The sequence below is a fragment of the Alligator mississippiensis genome, chromosome 4, assembly GCF_030867095.1.
Source record: "Alligator mississippiensis isolate rAllMis1 chromosome 4, rAllMis1, whole genome shotgun sequence".
Taxonomy (NCBI): domain Eukaryota; kingdom Metazoa; phylum Chordata; order Crocodylia; family Alligatoridae; genus Alligator; species Alligator mississippiensis.
The window spans coordinates 156713772-156734004 of record NC_081827.1 but is presented as its reverse complement, the minus strand read 5'-3'; the positions used below and the strand labels follow the sequence as shown (position 1 = coordinate 156734004).

Genomic DNA, 20233 nt, shown 5'->3' with positions numbered 1-20233 from the left:
TAAAGGAACATCAAGGCATGGCAGGTGGACTGAATAGGGGAGGTTATGTAAAGGACTGGGAGTGCAGGCATGATTAGGGTGGCCCTAGGAGAGCCATGGTCACTCCAGGGCCTGTCCTGTCACAGATGCCATCTTTAAACAATAAGACTCTAATTTTTTTCCAGGTGCCAAGTATCCAGAACTCTTGGTAAAGTTGGCATTCAGTCCCTCAAACTCAAGATGGGCATTCAGTGCTCCCAGCATCTTCTGAAAATTCTAGCCCAAATCTGTGTAATGAAGGAAAGTCACAGAGGCGGATTCCCTTTTGTCTCTGCCAAACATGGCTGTCTGCACTAGTGAAATTAGTGCAATAGTAATGGTCATTTTTACCTCATGTAGCTGAGGATCTTCTCCCCTTCTCACCATTCTTGGGGTGAGTGGAAATAGAGGAGAGCTCTGGGAAAGAGTTCTTCTGAGTCCAATTTGTTATTGGCCAGATTTACCTGTAAGTCTAGTTCTATGAGATGTCCTGGAAGAAGGGCATCCTGGGCTACACCCCAACTGTGGTGTGTAACCACATTGTGTAGGATAGGGAGTTGGGGGGGATCCTGACCTTGGAAGCAATGTTACGAGTAGGGACTTCCCTAAATCATGGTTTCACGAAAACTGTGAAAAATAGTGTTGTTCACAATTGCTGTGATTGCTGGCAAATCCAGCATTGGCCATGACTTCCCACAAAATCAACCAAAAAAAAAAAAAGTGGTAGTGATGTACGGTGAGTGAAGGTACCCTCCACCAATCAGCAGTGAGGGGCAGGGCCACTGTGAAATGCCCACAAAATTGGCTCTGCACTCTGTGAATGGGCCACAAAAACCCATTGTCTCGCTGTGACTTAGGTAGGTCCCTAGTTATGAGGCTGCCTGTTGACCAAGGCTTACAAGGAGGCAAGAAGCCTAAAAAGGGAGACATGTTGTGTTAAGGTCACGAGGATAGTTAATGAGACCATGTGCCCTCAGACATAGCCACTCCTGCTTCCTGCCCCACCATCTGCAGTGCATATTTGTAATTAAGCAACATGCAAGAGCTTTCTGAATTACTCCTCAATGCAGCAGATCTGTCTAGCACACAAAGGAAAATCAGGTTGATGGTGCCACAGGAGGGACATAAGTGCCACAGCCAGAGGGTACAGAGTGGTGGTCAGAGATGGGATCTTGTTCAAATAGGTCCTTGGTTTGGGTACAGCAAGATTCTATCATAAAGACTTACCCGGGTTCTCCTCTTGAAATCAATAACTGTACAGGAGCATGTGTACCTCCAGAGGTATCTGTGATACTCACCACCTACGTTGGTGTGCTTCAATGCTTCCTGGAACTCCTGCTCACTTAGGAAGACCTCCATTCTGCCCAGAATGGACTCCAGGTGACTTACATGTACCTTGTCCCCTTCAATGGATGGAACAAATGATTAAACTCTAAGATCTTAGTGAGGGCTGCCTGAACTGGAAAACACTCCTGATCCTGAACTGATACATAGGCCTGAGTGGTCAGCCAACAGACATGACCACTGTGCTGCATAGTGGATTTATTGAGTAATGGGCCAAATACATGTTCTTGGCTGTTTTGTCACGGGGCCTCACCTCATAAATTTATTCAGTTTGGGTGCAGTCTTTTCCAGTGCAGAGAGCCCAAGGACTCCCTTTCATGTTATTTGGAGAGTTCCAGCTGGCTAGCAATGTTGCCCGGACTTTGTTCTGGGTGCCTCTGCACTGGAGCAGTTTTCCTTTTGTGCAATAAATGGCCAAGATGTCTTAGATGAAAATAACTTGAATAATAATCAGGCAGGACCCCATGTTCTAAAGATGATCCCTGGAAGAGGAATGTGGGTCATCTGGATCTATTATAGCTAAAGGGCCAGATCCATTAACATTCAAGCTGTAGCAGGTCATAAGCCTCTTAGGTGGGGAATGGCCCTTCTGGATTAGCTGGGTTTATAGGTGCTTGCAAAGCCATGCTGAAGAATTGTGGCATGTACACAAGTTCCCTGCAGAGAAATAAATTAGAGCTTAGTGTCATTATAACATGTTTTACCCAATCTCATGGCAAGGCCTTTACTCACTATCAGCCAGGGAAGCTCTCCGTGTACTGATCATGCTCTCCAGAAAGTCGCTCACCTTCACCTTCCCATTTTCTGCAGAGTTAAAGTGCTGGTCAGGCAGAAAGATAGTAATTGGTTCTGAGTAGCAGGTAGGCCAAGTGCCTATTTCTCCATTGAGTACACCTTAAGGGTGGCCCTTGAAGATCAGTGGGCTAGGTTTACACTTTGTGAACCTCTGAGTATCTCTAGGGATATGAGCAGACCTACTCAAATCTATCTCCATTATGGATTGGGCCTATTAATTTTAGAAATGGACATTAACACTTTCATACAACATTGTCCACCAGCCTCTTCCAGACCACCTGATTCAGGCCAGGATGTCAAGGAGACACTAGACAGCCCAGTCCAGGTTAGTCAATGTGGAAAATGGAGAGCTGGAATGACTAAGAGCATCTCTTTATACATAGCAGCTTGATGAAGCCTATGACTTTTCTCACTCTTCCCCAGGATAATCAGGGCTGGAGAAAGTATTTCTAAATCCCAGTGCGCTGTTCATATGTCCATTTCAGTAGGTCATCAGGCCCGGGAACCGGCTTATGGATAGAGACAATTTCACGTCCTCACCAGTGTATCATATGGGACTTCATGGTAGGAGATTCAGAGTAGAGCATGGATCTCCGTTCTTTGTGGGATTTTACTTGAGAGAGGTCCATGACCCCCTCAACACCAGCTTTGTCCAAACAAGACAGACAACAACCACTGGCTGAAAACTATTCAGTGGAAAGTTTTTCAATAAAAAAATATAGCCCTTTCTAAACGTGGCATGGTGACACATCCACTTCAATGATCATTTGGATGGGAAAAAGGTGAAGTGTTTTCTTTTGGCAATACTGAAACATTTTGGTTCTTGTCACTTTGCCGTTTTTATATAATACTAAAACACTTCTGTGTGTCCTTACATCATGCACTGCATTGTGGGTTTTAATTCCCTGTAGAAATCAAAATGAAACAATTCAAAATGATGACACTGGAACAGAATACCTTTGTGACTCCAAACTGAAAATGTGCAATCTTGGTTTCCTAGGCCAGCGACTGGCAACCTTGTTGTAGTAGTGGGCTGGAATGACTCAGCTTGGGTTAGTGGTGGACATTAGGACCTGGCCACCAGCTCTTTCCTTAGCCACAGCACAGGAGAAGCTCTCATTGCCAAATGCAGCCAAAGCCCAATGTTTCTGGGCCACCTGGATCCAGCATATGCCACATAGGGAAATCTGGTTCCCATTTGGCTCTTTGGCCCAGCATTGCATTCCTTGCAAAGCTTACCATCTACTGTCACATACTTCAGTGCCTCTTGGAGCTCCTTGTTTGTCAAGTGGACTCCCATTTCAGTCAGAATTGAGTCCAGCGCTCCGACATAAGCCTCTTTTCCTTGGAGAAATGGAAAGAAATGTTAAAAAAAAAAACCAAAAAAAACCACACTTGAATTTTTCCTAGAATAGCAGTTGAAAGGGCAGCTGAAGACAGCATTTGTAATGGAACTCTGGGGACTGACTCTGCTAATTACCATTTTGGTCTGGTGTGGCTTGTATCACTCTGGGTACTGGACTTCATAACAAGCTAAGCTTAGAAAGGATTTAATCTTGCATTATTGCCATTGTACAGCCAAAACCTGCTGTCCTTTGGAAGGAAAATTCCAGCAGCCTTCAGTGCCGTGTCAGATTTTGGAGATATCAGTGCACAAAGGCTTTGCGGAACTAAGAATGAAATGCAACAAACTGTATTAAGGCACCAATTGGGCTATGCATTTAAAAGGTAAAGGGGAATCACGGGGCCTGACTCTCTAAGAGCACTTTACACAGTGAGGATGGTTCTGCTGTCCCTGCTGTTAACACGCGTGCCAAATGGGTAAAAAAAAAAGTTCCCAGTCAGAATTCCACTAACTCACACCCACTTGGCACCAGTGACTGAATAAGGTGCAGGGCAAGAAACAGGCTCTGTTATTTAAGGGCCCTTTCTATTATTAGAGCTGCATAAAGGGGAGCACATTAGTGTAAGTGAGATATGGACCCAAACTCTTCAATGCAAATGAGTTGCAAAGCCAGTAGGTTTGCAGGAAGTCTCTCAAAAGCTAAAAGTATTAAGAGCTGTAGTTTTCTTAGTGCCCATGGCTTCAGTTCTTGATGAAAGGACATTTTTTGTGATGTCAGTTTCACCATGACATTACTTATCTCCCTTGGGCCAACGGTCTAAGTCAGTTCTGCTCAACCTACAGCCTCTGGGCTGGATCTGACCCCCAAAGCAAATGGATCCAGCCTGCAGCATTGGGGGTCAGTGTCAAGCAGCTCAGCTTGTTGTATCCCTTTCTCTGTCCTGTGCTGCCTGCTCAACCCCTCCACAAACCTCCTTGCCCTGCTCTCTTCCTCTCCCTCTCTGACACTGGTAATAATCACCTCTCTCCCCCCTCCCCACTCTCTCCTCTCCTACTGGAGGGAGTGGTGGACTGCAGTGCAGCCAGGTCACAAACACCAGGCTTAGGGACAGGCGTTACAAATAAACTGGTTTAAGTGATCGGAAACTGGTTTAAACCTGTAACAGAACAGATGTTCAGTACATATAAACTAGTTTGAAAATGGCTGAAACCAGTTTGAGATAAACCTGGTTGAATGTAGTATATCAAACTTAACTGATTTGGCTCAAACTGGTTTATGCAATGTCTGTTCCAGGCCCCTTGCTGGTTTAAGATACACCAGACTCTCCTGGCATCTCGGCATGCTCCCTGGGCTGGGCAGGGCTCTCTGCTCCACAGCAGAGCTGGTTCCTCCCCTTTTCTCCATGGCTGGAGCTCTGGCAGAGACTGCAAACAACAGCAGGGTCTGCCTGGCTTCCCCCTGCCCTAATCCCCCCTGGCTGCTCGCTGCTTAAGCAGGAATCCCCCACTCTCTCCCTCCCATCTCCCACCACACGGACCCCTGCCCCATGGACACTAGGCATGTGGTATGCTAGCTAATGCTGAGAGGTGTCTGTATGCGTCTCCAATTTCCCTGGGTCATGCAATTTCCCTGGGACATGCAGACAGAACAGTGACTGCTTAGGGCTTTTTGGAGCTAATCAACAGGCCAGCTTGTAAGCTGTTTAAGAAGAGTGTGAACTAATGGAGAGAGGCTATTGTTTTGTTACTGTTACAGCCCCCCGCTGGCTTGCTTGCCTGTCAGTTTGGTGCAGACAGTATAAAGAAGCAGGGAGGGAGATTGAAAAGGTCCATATCATTAACAGATGCATGCACTGGACACCCTCCCTCCCTTGCCCCAGAGTGCTAGCTGGGGGCTGGGGTTTGGCAACACTCCCATCCCTTGCAAGTGGGGAAAAGTCTGGGATGGTGCAGGCCTGGCCACCCCCCCTCAGCTCAACACTGTGTAAAGGATGCTGTAGCACCTCCTGGCTTCTAGCCTTCGCCACTGCCAGCATGTGCCTGAATTTCCTCAGTCCAGAGAAAATGTCTGTCTGGTTACAAACTGGTTTAGCCTAGCCAGGTTAGACTAACTTGCAAAGATTCAATCAATTCAGGCTCAGGCTTTGTGAATATCTGTTCCTAGCTTAAAAGGTTGAGTTCCACTGGTTTAAGCTGCAGCTACTGGCACACTTCCTTCTTGTGTCCTTGTGACAATGTATTTAGCAGAATTTCATTGGAACTGGAATTTCATTGGAATCTGACAGGGCCATGCTGTGAGTGCTTCTGCTATGTCCTCCAACTTGCAGCCTCCAGACCGGTGTTTCCCAACCTTTTTCTGCCCAAGGCATAATTACATTAATAAATTTTTTTGGTGGCACGACTGTTAAGGCATTCCCCATCCTCATACTTATGAACTCATTGTAGCTCATTGCTGTAGCAAAACTTGGTGGTACAGCTGTTCAGAAGCTCACAAACTGTGCATCCTCCACAGCCAACACATGAGCAGTAGATGAATTTCCTTCTGCTTGACTGGTTTTCTCTCCCCCATAGCCAACATGTGCAAATCTTCTGCGAATATCTCATTGGTGCAGCTTTTTCGTTAGTGGTAGGCAGCTGGAGAACTTGCTTCTCATTCCAAAATTCTTGTGGCACACCAGGGAGCTCTTCACAGCATACCGGTTGAAAAGCATTGCTTTAGGCTATTAGAAGGGCAGAGACGACAAACTTTCCGTGCCACCAACACGTTAACATGTTACTGAATCCCTCTGAAAATCTTAGCAGATGCCACCTGAGCACGCTTGGACATTATTTTACAATCAAATATAACTCATCTGTAGAAACCCATCAGAAAAATTGTTAGTCCTCATTAAGACAACATTTCAACTTCTAAAATGCAGGCTTTGAGCGAGTACAAATTTCTGCTCAGAGTGAGAAATACTGAATCCAGACAATGCTGGAAGGGAGCTGCAGTCCAGAAGAATATAGCTTGGCCAGATCACTTGAGTGATGCACCTTGTGTAACATACCAAGGGCTCAACATTACAAGAGCCTTCTATAAAAGCAAAGCAACATTATTGCATTCAGGGTTACATTTACAGCCATTTAAGTTCATTTCTGTGGCAGCAGGAGCTTGCAGGGAGCTACAACTATTCACATAAATCCCTCCCCAGCAGCAGCTCCCCATCCCTTTCTGAAGAGGGTTAATAATTTCCCACAGTTCATAGCCAGTGATCACATTTTAAAGCACTCTATTAGCAATGCAGAGAGTTTAGAAAGGTGTTATTTCAAACTCTATTTAGCAGAATTCCTGATCAAAATGTAGCCAGACCCCTTTCTAGAATGGTAAAGGAAGGAAAGAAACTGTCCTGTGGACACAATACATGCATGTGCAAATACACATATACTCACACATGCAACATAATTACACACACACACACACACACACACACACACACACACACACATGTGCACTACATGTCTATTGGCTCCCAGCTGAAGCCCTGGCAGCCTGGGCTTGCACTCCATCCACTTTTCTTTGTGCCTCTTGGTTGAAGTGAGGGCTGCCCTCCCTGTGGATGATTTTGTTGCCCTGGAGAACCACCTCTATGTGAGATGGATTTTCCCTGATGGCTGTTTGCTGTACACACCATTGCCTATCTCTCTAGCCATGGACAGCCAGAAAAGCAGTGGGCCTGGTACCCTACTATCCCTTCCCATGTCCAACAAGAATAGCAGTAGGATCTGCTTTGAGATCTGGCAGCAGCAACACCCAAGTAAGCCCACTTGACTTGTTACACCCTGTGTGAACTGACCACTGCCAAGAGGACTGAAGACCTTCAGTGGCAGCTGCAAGGAGCCCTGGCCACTGGCACCTTTGTTTGCCACTTAGACCTGATAGCATTGGTGGCCTGCCCCTTCGGGAAGGAGGAGGTGGAGGAGATGCTTTTCCATACCTTCCTGGACTTCTCCTGGCTGCAGCTACGTGTTGTTGCCCTCAGCACCCTTCTTGGCATACTGGATTTGGACTTCTCCAAGACTGTACTTTCTTTTTATTCTGTACTGAGCAGCTGAGGGGAAATTTGGGCAATTTCCTGCAGGGCCAGGCCAAAATGGTGACCCTGAAGAGTCTTAGAAATCAGCTTATGGGGGCCAGACTCTGGCAATACCCTCCAACTCTTCTGGTTCCTGGCTTGAGCACTCACCTGAATTTGCATGTCACCTTGCAACAGAATGTGGCCCAATTTATATCATGCTGGGCCATCAAGGGGGCACTCTACAAGGTGGAAGAGGGTCAGCTAGTCCTATTAAATTTGTGACCCTATGAAGAAGGATATTGGGGAAGAAAAAGGGGATAATGGGAGTTTGTAACTGACAAGTGTTTCATGCCCAGCCCCTTGGATAGCTTTGCACTTCGGCACTGTTTTGTTTTTAACATTTGTTATAATAACAGTTTTAAAAAGTCTTATGTATGTAAGCGAGCACATACTCTGTATATATAAGATCACCATTTTGTGGCACAACACAATAATAGCAGCCACTGTGTTTAGGGGGTTGCAGGTTCAGTAATGCCAGTGTTGTCCTATATTCTCAAATGCTTTCCTGTGTAAAGCCCCGCATGGTACAAACTAGGGGTCAGCAACTTTTTTGGGCAGAGTGCCAAAAACACCCACAACCTTCAACTTGTAAGATGCTGGTATGCCAGGGGCAGACAGCAGGGGAGCCATGAGAGGCCTGATCCTTGCTGTGGCAATGCAGCCTCTGCCCCTTCCCTGCTGCCTGCCTCAAGACATGTGTGCCAAGCAAAATGCATTTGTGTCCCACGTTCTGGCACCTGTGTCAGGGTTGTGTACCCCTGGTCCAGACCTTGATTTTATATCCTGGCACTTTCAGTGGTGGCATGTTTGCCTGCACAAGTGCCTCTCAGCACCATGATGGGCACTGGTTCAGTGCTAACTCACAGTTAGCCTTGCAGGAAAAGCCTTATTTAGGAGATCAAAGCACTTATTGTCAAGTAGAGCGAGAACAGATGGAACTGGCTGTATAGGGCATGTATATGGGGACATGTGGCAGGGCTGGATGAACACCTCTACAGCATGTTATGACTTTTACATCCTATCCCTCTTTGAACATCCTGGCATGCTCACCTTCCCCATGGGAGAATTTCCGGAGAGCCCTTACACTCGTCATAAATTTGGTTAGATTCACCTTGCCAGAATCTGTGAGGGAAAGGAGAGTTCAAAGTTAAGGAAGGAAGGAGAAATAAACCTCATGGCCAGCATTTTAAAAAAGGGGTTCCCAAGGTGTCCATAGAAACAGTCCATTTTACACACTGCTAAGGCATATGCACCTGCATTTTGCACTTGCAGCTAACAAGATTCACTGAATCCCAACCAGAAAGCAAAGGGGAAGTGGAGTTGACTGGAAATTGCAGTGTAACTAGGGTGGGGTGAGGGCAACGCCAGCCCCAGTTGCCAATTTAGAGGGGCTGCCACTGTTGCCCCAGTGCAGGGGAGCCTGCACCAGGGTAACAGTGACCAGGGAGCATCAGCCCCTTTGCTACTTGGTGCTCTGCTCCCCATTTACCTCCCTTTCCCCAGGGTTTTGCTCAGGGTGCCAAAGTTGCTGGTTATGCCACTGGCTGCAAGCATGGTCACTGACACTGTGCTAAAAAATTAGAAGTGGGCAAGTTGACAATTAAATGCATCTCAGCCTACGCTAAACCTGAGAAGGGCAAGGCTAAATGATAGGCATTAGAGGCCTGTGCCTACCAAATGTCCCTGGAGTCACACGATTGTATTAGAATTTTAGCTTTCCTAGAAAAAATGCAGTTATAACAAGAAGGCCTAGCAGAAAGTTTTAAAACTGTGAGAGGGAAGTAAATGGTGCAGTGCCACCTGCCCTAGTCTACAGACCACCTAAACTGAGAGAAGGGAAAGATGTAAACTGCCATATTCCTTTCCATGGTAGCACTGTGAGGTACAGTCCTTTTGGGTGTAGCCTCAGGAGACTCTGTAGCGTGGTGTGCCCAGGGCCCTGATTTATATAGAAGTGCCATTTATATAGGGGTGGTGAAGGCTTGTGATGGGTTAAGTCACACTGTAACTATATTTTAGGGATTGTTTGAAGTGTATCACATGTGTACACCCCTCTCCCCATTACGTCTGCATACACCTATATGTATGCACCTGCATACATACGGGTCTGCATTTGCAGGAGACTGCTCTTTACCAAAGGATAAAACATGTTTCTGATGCTCACCATCAGTGGTAATGTTCTTCAGAGCCTCTTGGATCTCCCTATGGGTTAGGAAAATCCCCATGTTGTCCAGAATACAGTCCAGGCTTCGGATGTTAACCTTGTCTTCTTGAATAGGTAAAGGAAAGAAATAATAGGTATCTGTAAAAGTTTCAGGCCTTGGAAATCAGGGTTCTCCTGAAGTGATGCATCAATGGACTGTATAGGATTGTTTTGCTTTGGGTACATTGCTCTGTTTTGTATTACATGATATAGCTTCTGGGTTTAACGGTGGCCCAGGTTATAACCTCACATATTCTAGCAGAGAGGTGGAGTAACCCTGATGGCATTCATAGAGATAAATGAGAAGAGAATCTGTCTATATGCCTTCTCTACTCTTTCATATAATACTGCTGGCATTGTATGCACCCTACAGGTCACTGATATATAGAAATCTTGCTCCTTTTGTAGGATGTTATTCCTTTAAGAGTAAGCCAAACTGGGAAACCTTTCATACTATATATTACGAGAGCTGGCAGAAGAGAATCAAACTGGGATAGGCAGCAGATGGAATCGCCGGCAGGCACAATGCTGAGAAAACTCCATGTAAGCACATGAACTATGCCCAATTTTCTTTTGCCTTGTGACTAATAAAGAAGTTGGGATTGGGCCTGGTAGCTCTTTAGTCTGAACAGTTTTTAAAGTGCCGATTTCCAAATCACCCCTTGTCCTGACAACAGACTAAAAGCCCTGGGAAAGGCAGAGTGCTCTGGTGCAGTGATTCTCAGCCAGGGTGTTATGGCACCATTGGGGTACCCTGAGATCATTTTGAGGATGCCACGAGGTGCCAGACAATGTTAGCACTGGTAGGTGTGCAAACATGATTCACAAGATAAAACCAGAGATTTTAATAGAAATCTATGGTTAAAATATTCTGACCTGCTATAGTCTTTCTGAGTTCTTTGCAATATAATGATTGCATTATTATTTTTCTGTAGTCAAACAAGAAGTGAAATTTTATGCATTGGCATTTTATAAGAGTCTATTAAAGGATGCCTTAAATCTACGAAGGTTGTAGTGGATAGCACAGTGGTCTGGAGAGTTGGAAGACACAAATTCTGTTCCTGACTTTGCTACTAACCTGCTGTGTGACCTACCCTTTGTCTATGGCAGTGATGCTCAACCTTTTTGCCCTATGGGCTGGATGAATGGTACCCAATCCATCTGCAGACCAGATCTGGCCAGTGGGACTGGTCTGGCTGGGCAGAGGTGAGGAGGCATGGCCAAATGTGTGGATGGGGAAAGGGAAGAGGAAGGAGGGGGCAGGGCTTGTCCCCAATTCAGTTGAAGAGGCAGGGGGAGAGGCAAGGGTGTGGCCTGGCCCCAATCCAGCTGTATTGTGCGGGAAGGTAGTGCAGCATGGCCCAGCCTTGATCCAGATGTGTGGGGAAGGAGGCATGGCGGGGCCCTGCCTGGGGCTTGTGAATTTGGAGCAGGGGAGCAGTAGCGGTATTCATTTTGGTATTAATTGCCACTGCTTCCCTACTGCCAAATATCCTGACACATGGGGAACCCCACAGACTGAATACCATGGCTCCATGGGCTGATCACCTCCGGTCTATGGAGACTGTAAACTCTTTAAGCAGCGACTATCTCTCATGGTGTGTTTGTACAGCACCTGGCACAGTGGATCACTGATCTAGACTGTAGACTATGAGTGTCACCTCATATAAACCAGCAGTTCTCAACCTTTTGCACCTTACATCCCACCAACCATTTGGTCAAAAAACCCTGGTCCCACCATGATAAAAACAAAATCCCCTTTTTCCCCAAGAAGTGTATTTTTACATTTACATGCATTTTAGTATGATATTAATCATTATATTATATTAATATATTATCAACCAATTAATTATATTTTCAAATGAGTTGAAGTCCCACTTACACGACTTTCATGTCCCACCAGTGGTTGAGAAACACTGATATAAACAATACATAAATACTCTTGACAAAACACAGCTGCATCGCCAAGAGTGCTACCAAAATTACACAAAATGTAGCTCTGTCAATCAGCTTCTATTGCCAGTTGCAGCTGGCTGGAAAATTTGTGAGTGCTTCCAAATTTGAATGGGAAAATAGCTGAAAGCTTCTTGATGTTCTTTATCATGAAATTATTTTTTCCTGTTTTTCAACCACTTCTAGAGTGGTTCAGAAAACAACCACATTTCAATGAAAAAAAAAAAAAAATCAGGCGAAGACTACTCCTAAAATATCTTTGTTTGCCAGAGAGTTTTGCTTACAATAAAATTTCTTTTGCATCCTTTCCTCTTTAGCAAAACAATAGTATGAGCAAGCAGCATGGGCATATCTGGGCCCAGAATAACTGTATTTACTAACTATTCAATAATATATAAGGTAAGGCAACATACATCCTGACAACTTCTAAGACACAGAACATCCTGAGAACTGTTAGAAGGTTCATTAGCCATTTAAAGGAACACTTCCCTATTTCTGTACCGTACACTGAAGTTTCTACTTACTTTCAGTTCGGGAACATTGCTGACACTTGGTCAAAGCCATCATGAAATCTTCCAAATTCACCTTCCCATCTTCTGCTTGAGACAGTTCAGTTCAGAGAAGGAAAAATGTTGAATAGGTACTGAGTAAAAAAGAGGGCTTCTCCCAAGCCATCTAAGAGCTTTGGATGGTAATTGTCTAACATACTAAAAGCACAGGACCAAATTAATCCCAGTGAAAACATCTTTGACGTTCATAGTATTATAAAAGGGATGAGTTAGTTTAAAAATAACAATGAAGGAAAACAGACATAGGAGTATTCATGGGCAAAGCCACCAGAGCATTACATGGGTTTTATACCCAAGAAAGACCATTGCTATCTATGGAGTTGCACACACATTATGCCAAAATAATGCAGTAGGACTCAGCCATGTCATTTTAGAATGTTTTGGATTTCCATCCAGCCCTGAGATGTGAAGGGCTGAGAGAAAGAAGGGTCTCATATCTGCATCATAACTGTAGTTCATGAAGAGGACAAGGCCATGGCTTCTAGTTCCTCTTGAGGTATCTGCATGTCCTTTTCTACACAGGTATTAAAATCCTCAAGCAAGGGATAGTACACTACATAACAGGGCCATAAATGCATCCCTCATCCAATGAGTCAATTTTTCTGCTAGAACTATGAGAGTGAAGGAATAGATTCAGGATCAAAAAATAGATTCCATTCAATCCAGCCAAAGTGTTTATTTTAAATAAAATGAGTGTCCTCCTGCATACCCTTAATGCAACCTCCTGTGTCTGCAAATCCTTCAACACTCAGTAGCCCTGAAAAAAGACATTCTAATTTTTTAGATGCTCACCTTTACAAGTAATGAGCTCCAGAGCATTCTGAATCTCCTCTGGGGATAAGTGTATGCCCCTACTGCTCATAATGGAATCCAGCTGCTGAATGTCCACCCTGTCCTCTTTGATGGAGCAGATGGCTTTCATGGCTTCTTCCATCTCTGTACACATGAGAAGGTGCCATGAAGTTTGTGGATACAGTGTATTCATAATTGTAAGAAAATCGGAGTGGTTAGAAAAGAAAACAAGCTACTAGGGGCAGGCTGCATCTATCGGGCCTCCAAGTGGACTAAGCACCTAAGTACATTTCCATTCCATTTTGCTTGAGTACCCAAGCATTCATGATTAAGCATCTACTTTTGTAACACATCATCATGACCCTTAACACTGAGTCACAAAAAAACAGCAAAGGGTGGAGGACCCATTCACCTTTTGCATTAACTGCTTTCCAAGGACTTGCACAGGATGGAAGAGAGTAGCATTTAGGTGCTCAAGTCCACTCTTCAAAGCCTTGCACATTAGAGACCAGAACATATGCGACGTGTAGGGAGAGCATGGGGGGGCATGTGCCCCCCCTGACAGGGCCATCCCTGCCGGTGACACTGCTGGTGGCATCTGTGGGTGCTCAACATGCTCCCCTTGACAGGGCCATCCCCACCACCGCCATCTGTGGGAGCTTGCCAGTTCCAACCCGCCGCTGCCAGTGGCATCTGTGGGTGCCCCACCAGACTCAGGAGGCACCAGCCACCCATGGACCAGATTCTATATCAGGTAAGAGTTAGATATGCCAAGGAGATGCTTACAATTCCTCCCAGCATTGTGGACACACCCAGAATTCAACAACACGAAGCACCTGCATCCATCTCTTCTCAACATAAGCTTCTTACTTACCAATGTTTTCGGAGGATTGTTGAGTGCCAGTCAAACCCTTTAAAAATTCTTTAAAATCCACCTTCCCATCTCCTGTGAGATAAGATACAGGTTAGAGAGAGAAAATAATTGACAGGAACCAGCTGGCAAGGAGGCCTCGGTCACATGGATAGCATTCCCACAGTTGGGAAAATAGAGACTGAAGGACAACTGGCAGTGATGGATTTTATGTGATAGCAGCCATCTTGACTGACATGTCCACCTAAGCCGGGGTGGGCAATTATTTTGGGCAGAGGGCCGCTTACTGAGTTTTGGCAAGCCATTGAGGGCTGCATGGGTAGCCCCAACCCTTGACAGGTGCCCAATCCCATGGTCACCTTTCGGGAATGGAATCCCGCCCCTTAGCCCCTGACCCTTGCCACCAGAAATCCCTCCCCTGCCCTCAGGGGTACTCCTTTCAGCAAGGGGTTTTGCCATCTCAGAACCAGAAAAATACCAAATTATTTTCTAAAAATCAAATGTACTACAACATTCATTAGTTTCAATTCAAAAAATATTTTTGTCCCGATTTACATGTTTGTGTAGTGTACATAGAGGTGATAGTATATTAGCTTAAAATGAAGTCTTACTCTTGTATATTGTGGGAAAGTGTACGTGGTAGGATGGGTATAGGTTTGTGGGTATGTGGGGTGTGGGGGAGGGTGTGTGTGTGGGGGGGATTTTTTGGGGGGTAGATAGGTGTGGGGGCATGGGTGTGTGGTGTGTAGGCAGGTATGAGTTTTGTGGGGGACTGTGAGTGTGTGGGGGGCGGGTTGTGGCTTGCGTGGAGGGGTAGGGTTTGCCCACAGCCTGTCCCCCCCTACTCCACCCATGGCAGGCAGAGCCCCTGCCAGTGCTCCTGCAAGCTCAGGCTCTGTGCTCCTGACACTCCTGGCCCTGGCACACTAGTGCAGGTCCTATTCTCCCGCTTGCTGCCACTTGCTCCCTGCCTGCCACTGCTGCCCTTCTCCTGCCACTCCACTCCCACCCCCCCTCACTCTGGCACCATGTCCCAGCTGATCCTGCAGTCCTAGTACTGCAGGTGTGAACTACGTGGTGCAGGAGTGTGGTGGGGGGAAATGGGGAAATGGCTGTGGCAGGTGGGGAAGAAGGGGCAGCGAGCAGGTGCGTGGAGCACAGTGACAGCTGGGCAGGAGCACAGGGTCCACGCCAGTGCACTGGGGTCAGCGCCAGCAGGGCCCAGAGCGGGGCAGCATGAGCGAAGGGTGGTAGGAGTGTAGCAGAAAGCCCCCTTTGTACATTTCCCTTCCGGACATGGATATAACAGAAGCCCCTTCTTGCCTGCACCCCCAACCCCCATTTTGTGCATTTCTTTTCCTTCTTAGTATTGGCAGGTACCTACCACACTCGTTGCATGGGTTTGGCAAGGCTCAGAGCAAGCCAGAAAGCTGAAGTGGCTTTCTGTAGCAGAAACCTAGAAACTACATCTACATATCAATTAAGCTCAGTGTCACTAAAGAAAACAAAAGAACTAAAATATCGACTGCAAAGACTGTAAATATATCCTGTGCTAACCTAACTCACTGCCCCCAGTAGCCTTTAATCCTCACTACCTCACATTGCATTTTTATATATTTCTCACAGTTCATTTTCATAGTTCATCTGTCTCATCTTTACCATGGCATTTTGTATTTTATACTTTTAAACTCTTAAGGAATGTGCTTCCTGTAGAATGAAGTTACATCCTGGACCATTGTTAAAACTGCATTGAAATTGTAATTGTAAAGTGATAAAATCTGTTGAGTGAATGCGAGTGAATGATGCTTATCAGTAGACAATAGCTTAACCAAAGGAGCTCCACTTTAAGCTAATCAAGCTAAAGAACTGATTCCTGGAACTTGAGCACTCACCCTATGGACCATTCCTGTAACCCATGACAATACAGCCATTAAGTTAATAAGTCAAGGGTGAACTCCTGAAACTTCAGGTACCGGCAGGCAGAGATCCCTGTGACTAATAGTTGTCAGGTACTACTCAAGACCCACATGGGACAGCGACCTCTGGATTGGGTAGCCAAGATGATGCTGGGAGATTACACAAGTCTGCCAGAAAGGGATAAGAGGCAGTGAAGCGTGACCTTCACTGGCACCCTCTCATCCAGCACCTGACCTACTGAGACAGAAGGATAAGCAGGCAACCTCCTTCTGGAGAAGACATCACCTTGAAGGAAGCTGACCATCAACAGCAGACTCCAGGGCCTTGGATAGGTAGATATACTGACACCAGTACTCACAATCACTGCAGCAGCCACTACACACTATACTACATAGTTTTGAATGAGTGAGTGCATGCATGCGTGCGCACTCAGGTGACCAGTACCACCCATAACTCAAAGTTTGAATTTATGATTTTATTGGCAACTTCACATCCTGTCCTATAAACTAGGATTTATTATGATCCCGTGAGTTGGTCCTTTGTAGCCAACAGGAGCATAGGTTTGGGCTGCTGGGGCTCTATGAAGCTGGGCTGTGCTGCTTAGGCAGGGAGAGGAGGAAGTCAGCCTGGCTCCATAGAGCTCCTGGCAGCCTGGGCCCCGCGCTCCTGCTGCCCCACTCTGGGCCCTGCTGGTGCTGGCCCTGCATTCCCGCACAGCTGTCACTGAGCTCCGCGCACCCACTTGCTGCCCCTTCCCCCTGCCTGCCACAGCCATTTCCCATCTAGTCCACCCCCCTGCTCAAAGGAGGACCATCCCCAACTAGATCATCCCAGCCAAGGCTTTGTCTAGCCGGGTCTTGAAAACCTCCAAGGATGGAGATTCCACAACGTCTATGGGTAACCTGTTCCAGTGCTTTACCCTCCTTGTGAGAAAGTTTTTCCTAATATCTAACTGTAACAGGAGGGCGGCCTGGGTCACTGTGCTCTCCCCCGCTGCCCCCTTTACTATGTCAAGATACCGATTAGCACCCTCCAATTCTCGCCTGCCACAACTTTGATTTTATATATTTCTATAGGGAGGCTGCCTTCTGTCTTCTTGGCCATGGTTCTCCTGTCTCAGGCGTTCCGTACACCCCAGGCTTATAGGCTATGCGTGGCTCCTACCACCCCTGTACCACGCCCCAAGCCTTGCAGGTGTAACAGACATTGTTCTGTCTCTCTCTCTGTCTCCACGCCCTCTCTGGTGCTTGGGCTCTCCGGGGCCTTCTCTGTAAGGCCGCCCTCTCTCCGGGGCCTTCTCTGTAAGGCCGCCCTCTCTCCGGGGCCTCACCACGCCCGCACTGGGGCTTCTCAGCAGTGCCCCCTCTCCGGGGTTCCTCAGTAATGCCACCCCTCTCCGGGGCTCACTGCGCCCGCACTGGGGCTTCTCAGCAGTGCCCCCTCTCTGGGGCTTCCTCAGTAATACCGCCCTTCTCTGGGGCTCACCGCGCCCGCTCTGGGGCTTCTCCACAATGCTGCCCCCTTCTCTGGGGCTTCACCAAAGTGCTGTGCCCTCACTGGCGCTGGGGTCCCCACTCTGCTATGGGTTCCCTATGAGGCCTCCTCCATCCCCTGATAGCCTCACCCAAACCACCGGTAATAATACAGCAACACAAACACAAGCCTCTTGGCTATAATGTAAATAGAAGCCACCCAGCTATAATCATGCTCAAGCCTACCGGGGATTCTTCATCCCACTGCAGTGACAGATGCTGCTCTTGCATTCAGGCTTGGCTTCTCTTTCCTGGCAGGGAGCTCCTTCCTCCTTGGCTGCTGGCAGGGAACCACCTCTGGCCTCAGCCCCTAGGCTTTATATGGGAGCCAGGCCCTGCCCCTTCTGGTCAGCTGACCTCCTCTGGTTGCCCTGGCAACCCGCAGTTGGGCTCGTCCCTCCCCAGCAGTTTTTCCCTTCATAGGAGCAGGGCACCTCAGTGCTCTGCGACACTAACCTAAACTTTCCTTGCTGCAACTTGAGACCACTTCTCCTTGTTCTGTCGTCTGTCACCACTGAGAACAGTCTAGCTCCATCCTCTTTGGAACCCCCCTTCAGGGAGTTGAAGGCTGCTATTAAATCCCCCCTCAGTCTTCTCTTCTCCAGTCTTAATAAGCCCAGTTCCCTCAGTCTTTCCTTATAAGTCATGTACCCTACCCTCTTAACCATTTTCATTGCTGTCCTCTGGACTTGCTCCAGTTTGTCCACATCCTTTCTACAGCTGGGGCTCAAAACTGGACACAATACTCCAGATGTGGCCTCACCAGTGCTGACTAGAAGGGGATAATCACTTCCCTTGATCTGTTGGCAACTCTCCTACTAATTCAGCCCAATATGCTGTCAGCCTTGTTTGCAACGAGGATTCACTGTTGGCTCATATTCAGCTTATTGCCCACTGTAACCCCCAAGTCCTTTTCTAGAGATCTGCTTCTTAACCAGTTGGTCCCCAGCCTGTATTGGTGCATGGGATTGTTCTGTCCTAAGTGCAGGACTTTGCATTTGTCCTTATTGAACCTCATGAGATTTCTTTTGGTTCAATTCTACAATTTGAGGTCTCTCTGAATCCTAGCCCTACCCCCTGGCATATGCACCTTTCTTCCTCAGACGGGCTTCCCAGGGGATCCTGCCCATCAGTTCTCTGAGTGAGTCAAAGTCTCCTTTTCTGAAGTCCAGGTTCCTTACTTTGCTGCTATCCTTCCTCCCTTCCTTCCTTTCCTCAGGATCATGAACTCAATCATCTTGTCACTGCTGCCTAAGCTGCCATCCATTTCTACATTCCCCATCAATTCTTCTCTGTTTGGGAGCAGCAGGTCAAGAACAGCATGGCCCCTAGTTGGTCTGTCCAACACTTACTCCAGGAAGTTGACCCCAACACTCTCCAAAAACTTCCCAGATTGCCTGTGACTGTTGTATTGCACTCCAAGCAGATGTTAGGGTGATTGAAGCCCCCCATGAGAACCAGGGACAGTGAGAGAGAAACTTCTGCCAGCGATTTGAAGAAAGCCTTGTCCACCTCAGCTTCCTGGTCTGGTGGTCTACAGCAGACACCAACCATGACATCCCCCTTGTTTCTCTTCCCTCTGACCTAACCCAGAGACTTTCGACAGGCCTGTCTCCAGTTTCATACTGAAGCTCTGAACAATCACCTGGCTCTTTTACATAAGGAGCAACTCCTCTTCTCCCCTGCCTGTCCTGCCTGAACAGTTTGTACCCAGCCATGACAGTGCTCCAGTCATGTGAGCTATCCCACCAAGTCTCTGTTATGCCAGTCACATCATAATTCCATGTCTGTGCAAGGACTTGCAATTTTTTTCTGCTTGTTTCCCAGGCTCTGTGCATTTTTATACAGACACCTGAGGTAATAAGCCAACTACTCTACTTTCTCTGGAAGAATGAGAAGGCCTCCCCTGTTGCCCTCTGCTGCTTTTGCTTCCACTAGCTCACCCACTTACTTCAGGTACATGATATTAGATCTTCATTTGAATTTGGTGTGTCCCACCCAGGACCTACACATAAGACCCCCAGATTATGAAATGTATGCAATATTTTAGCTATTTTTAAAAGAAAACTCGTGTGTGTGTGCGAGTGAGTGAGTGTTTATGTATTATTTGCTTTCCAGTTCCCAGCCTTCAAGTTATACTTGATCACAGCTGGGCTTTTTTTCCAGAAGCACAGAGACTAGATATCTACTTTTTAAAGGAAAAGCAGGATATTTGCACAATTACAACACTTCAGGAGCTGGGACCATAAGGAAAGCACAGAATATAGTGAGATGGAAAGTGAAATCCCAAGGGAGAGCAACGCTAATTTGGGCCTGCAAGCTGGAAACAGGTCCCTGGCTGGCCACATGTACTTACCATCCACAAAAACAATCTTCAGTGCCTCCTGGAATTCTTCATCTGATAACTGGATCCCCATGTTGTTCATACAGGTCAGCAGGTCACCCACAGCCACCTTGTCACTTTCAGTCTTGCTGGTGGCCTCAGTGGCATCTTTCAGCTCTGCAGACACACATGCAATGAGCAGCTTATTATTCAGCTGGGGTCATATTTGCCAAAGGAAACAGATGAAAGCACGAATGAAGGCAGGGCAGTGCCAGCAGGAAAAATGTCTGCGTTTTTCTGTTAGAAAGTGGCACAGACCCTAATCTCACTGATGTAAACCACAACACTGCCCTTCACTTTGCTGCCTGTACTTATAATATATCTCTAGCAATAGAGTTGCATTAGCTGATGCTTGCATTAATGCACAGAATAAGGATGGGTGCATACCTCTTATCC

The 20233-nt window shown here is 46.8% G+C and overlaps 1 protein-coding gene and 1 long non-coding RNA gene across 2 annotated transcripts; both read right to left on the bottom strand.

Annotated features, from left to right (window-relative positions):
* Nucleotides 1-8677: 8677 nt before the first annotated feature.
* Nucleotides 8678-12375, bottom strand: LOC132249882 (uncharacterized). Its single transcript, XR_009461362.1, has 3 exons — nt 12298-12375; nt 9782-9886; nt 8678-8739 (listed from the first exon to the last, which is right to left on the bottom strand). It is a non-coding gene; the product is annotated as an uncharacterized LOC132249882 (long non-coding RNA).
* Nucleotides 12376-12797: 422 nt separating this feature from the next.
* Nucleotides 12798-19871, bottom strand: LOC132250078 (uncharacterized). Its single transcript, XM_059726250.1, has 4 exons — nt 19811-19871; nt 14009-14080; nt 13135-13278; nt 12798-12856 (listed from the first exon to the last, which is right to left on the bottom strand). Exons 1-4 carry the CDS (start codon nt 19869-19871, stop codon nt 12798-12800), a joined length of 336 nt encoding a protein of 111 aa, XP_059582233.1.
* Nucleotides 19872-20233: the final 362 nt, after the last annotated feature.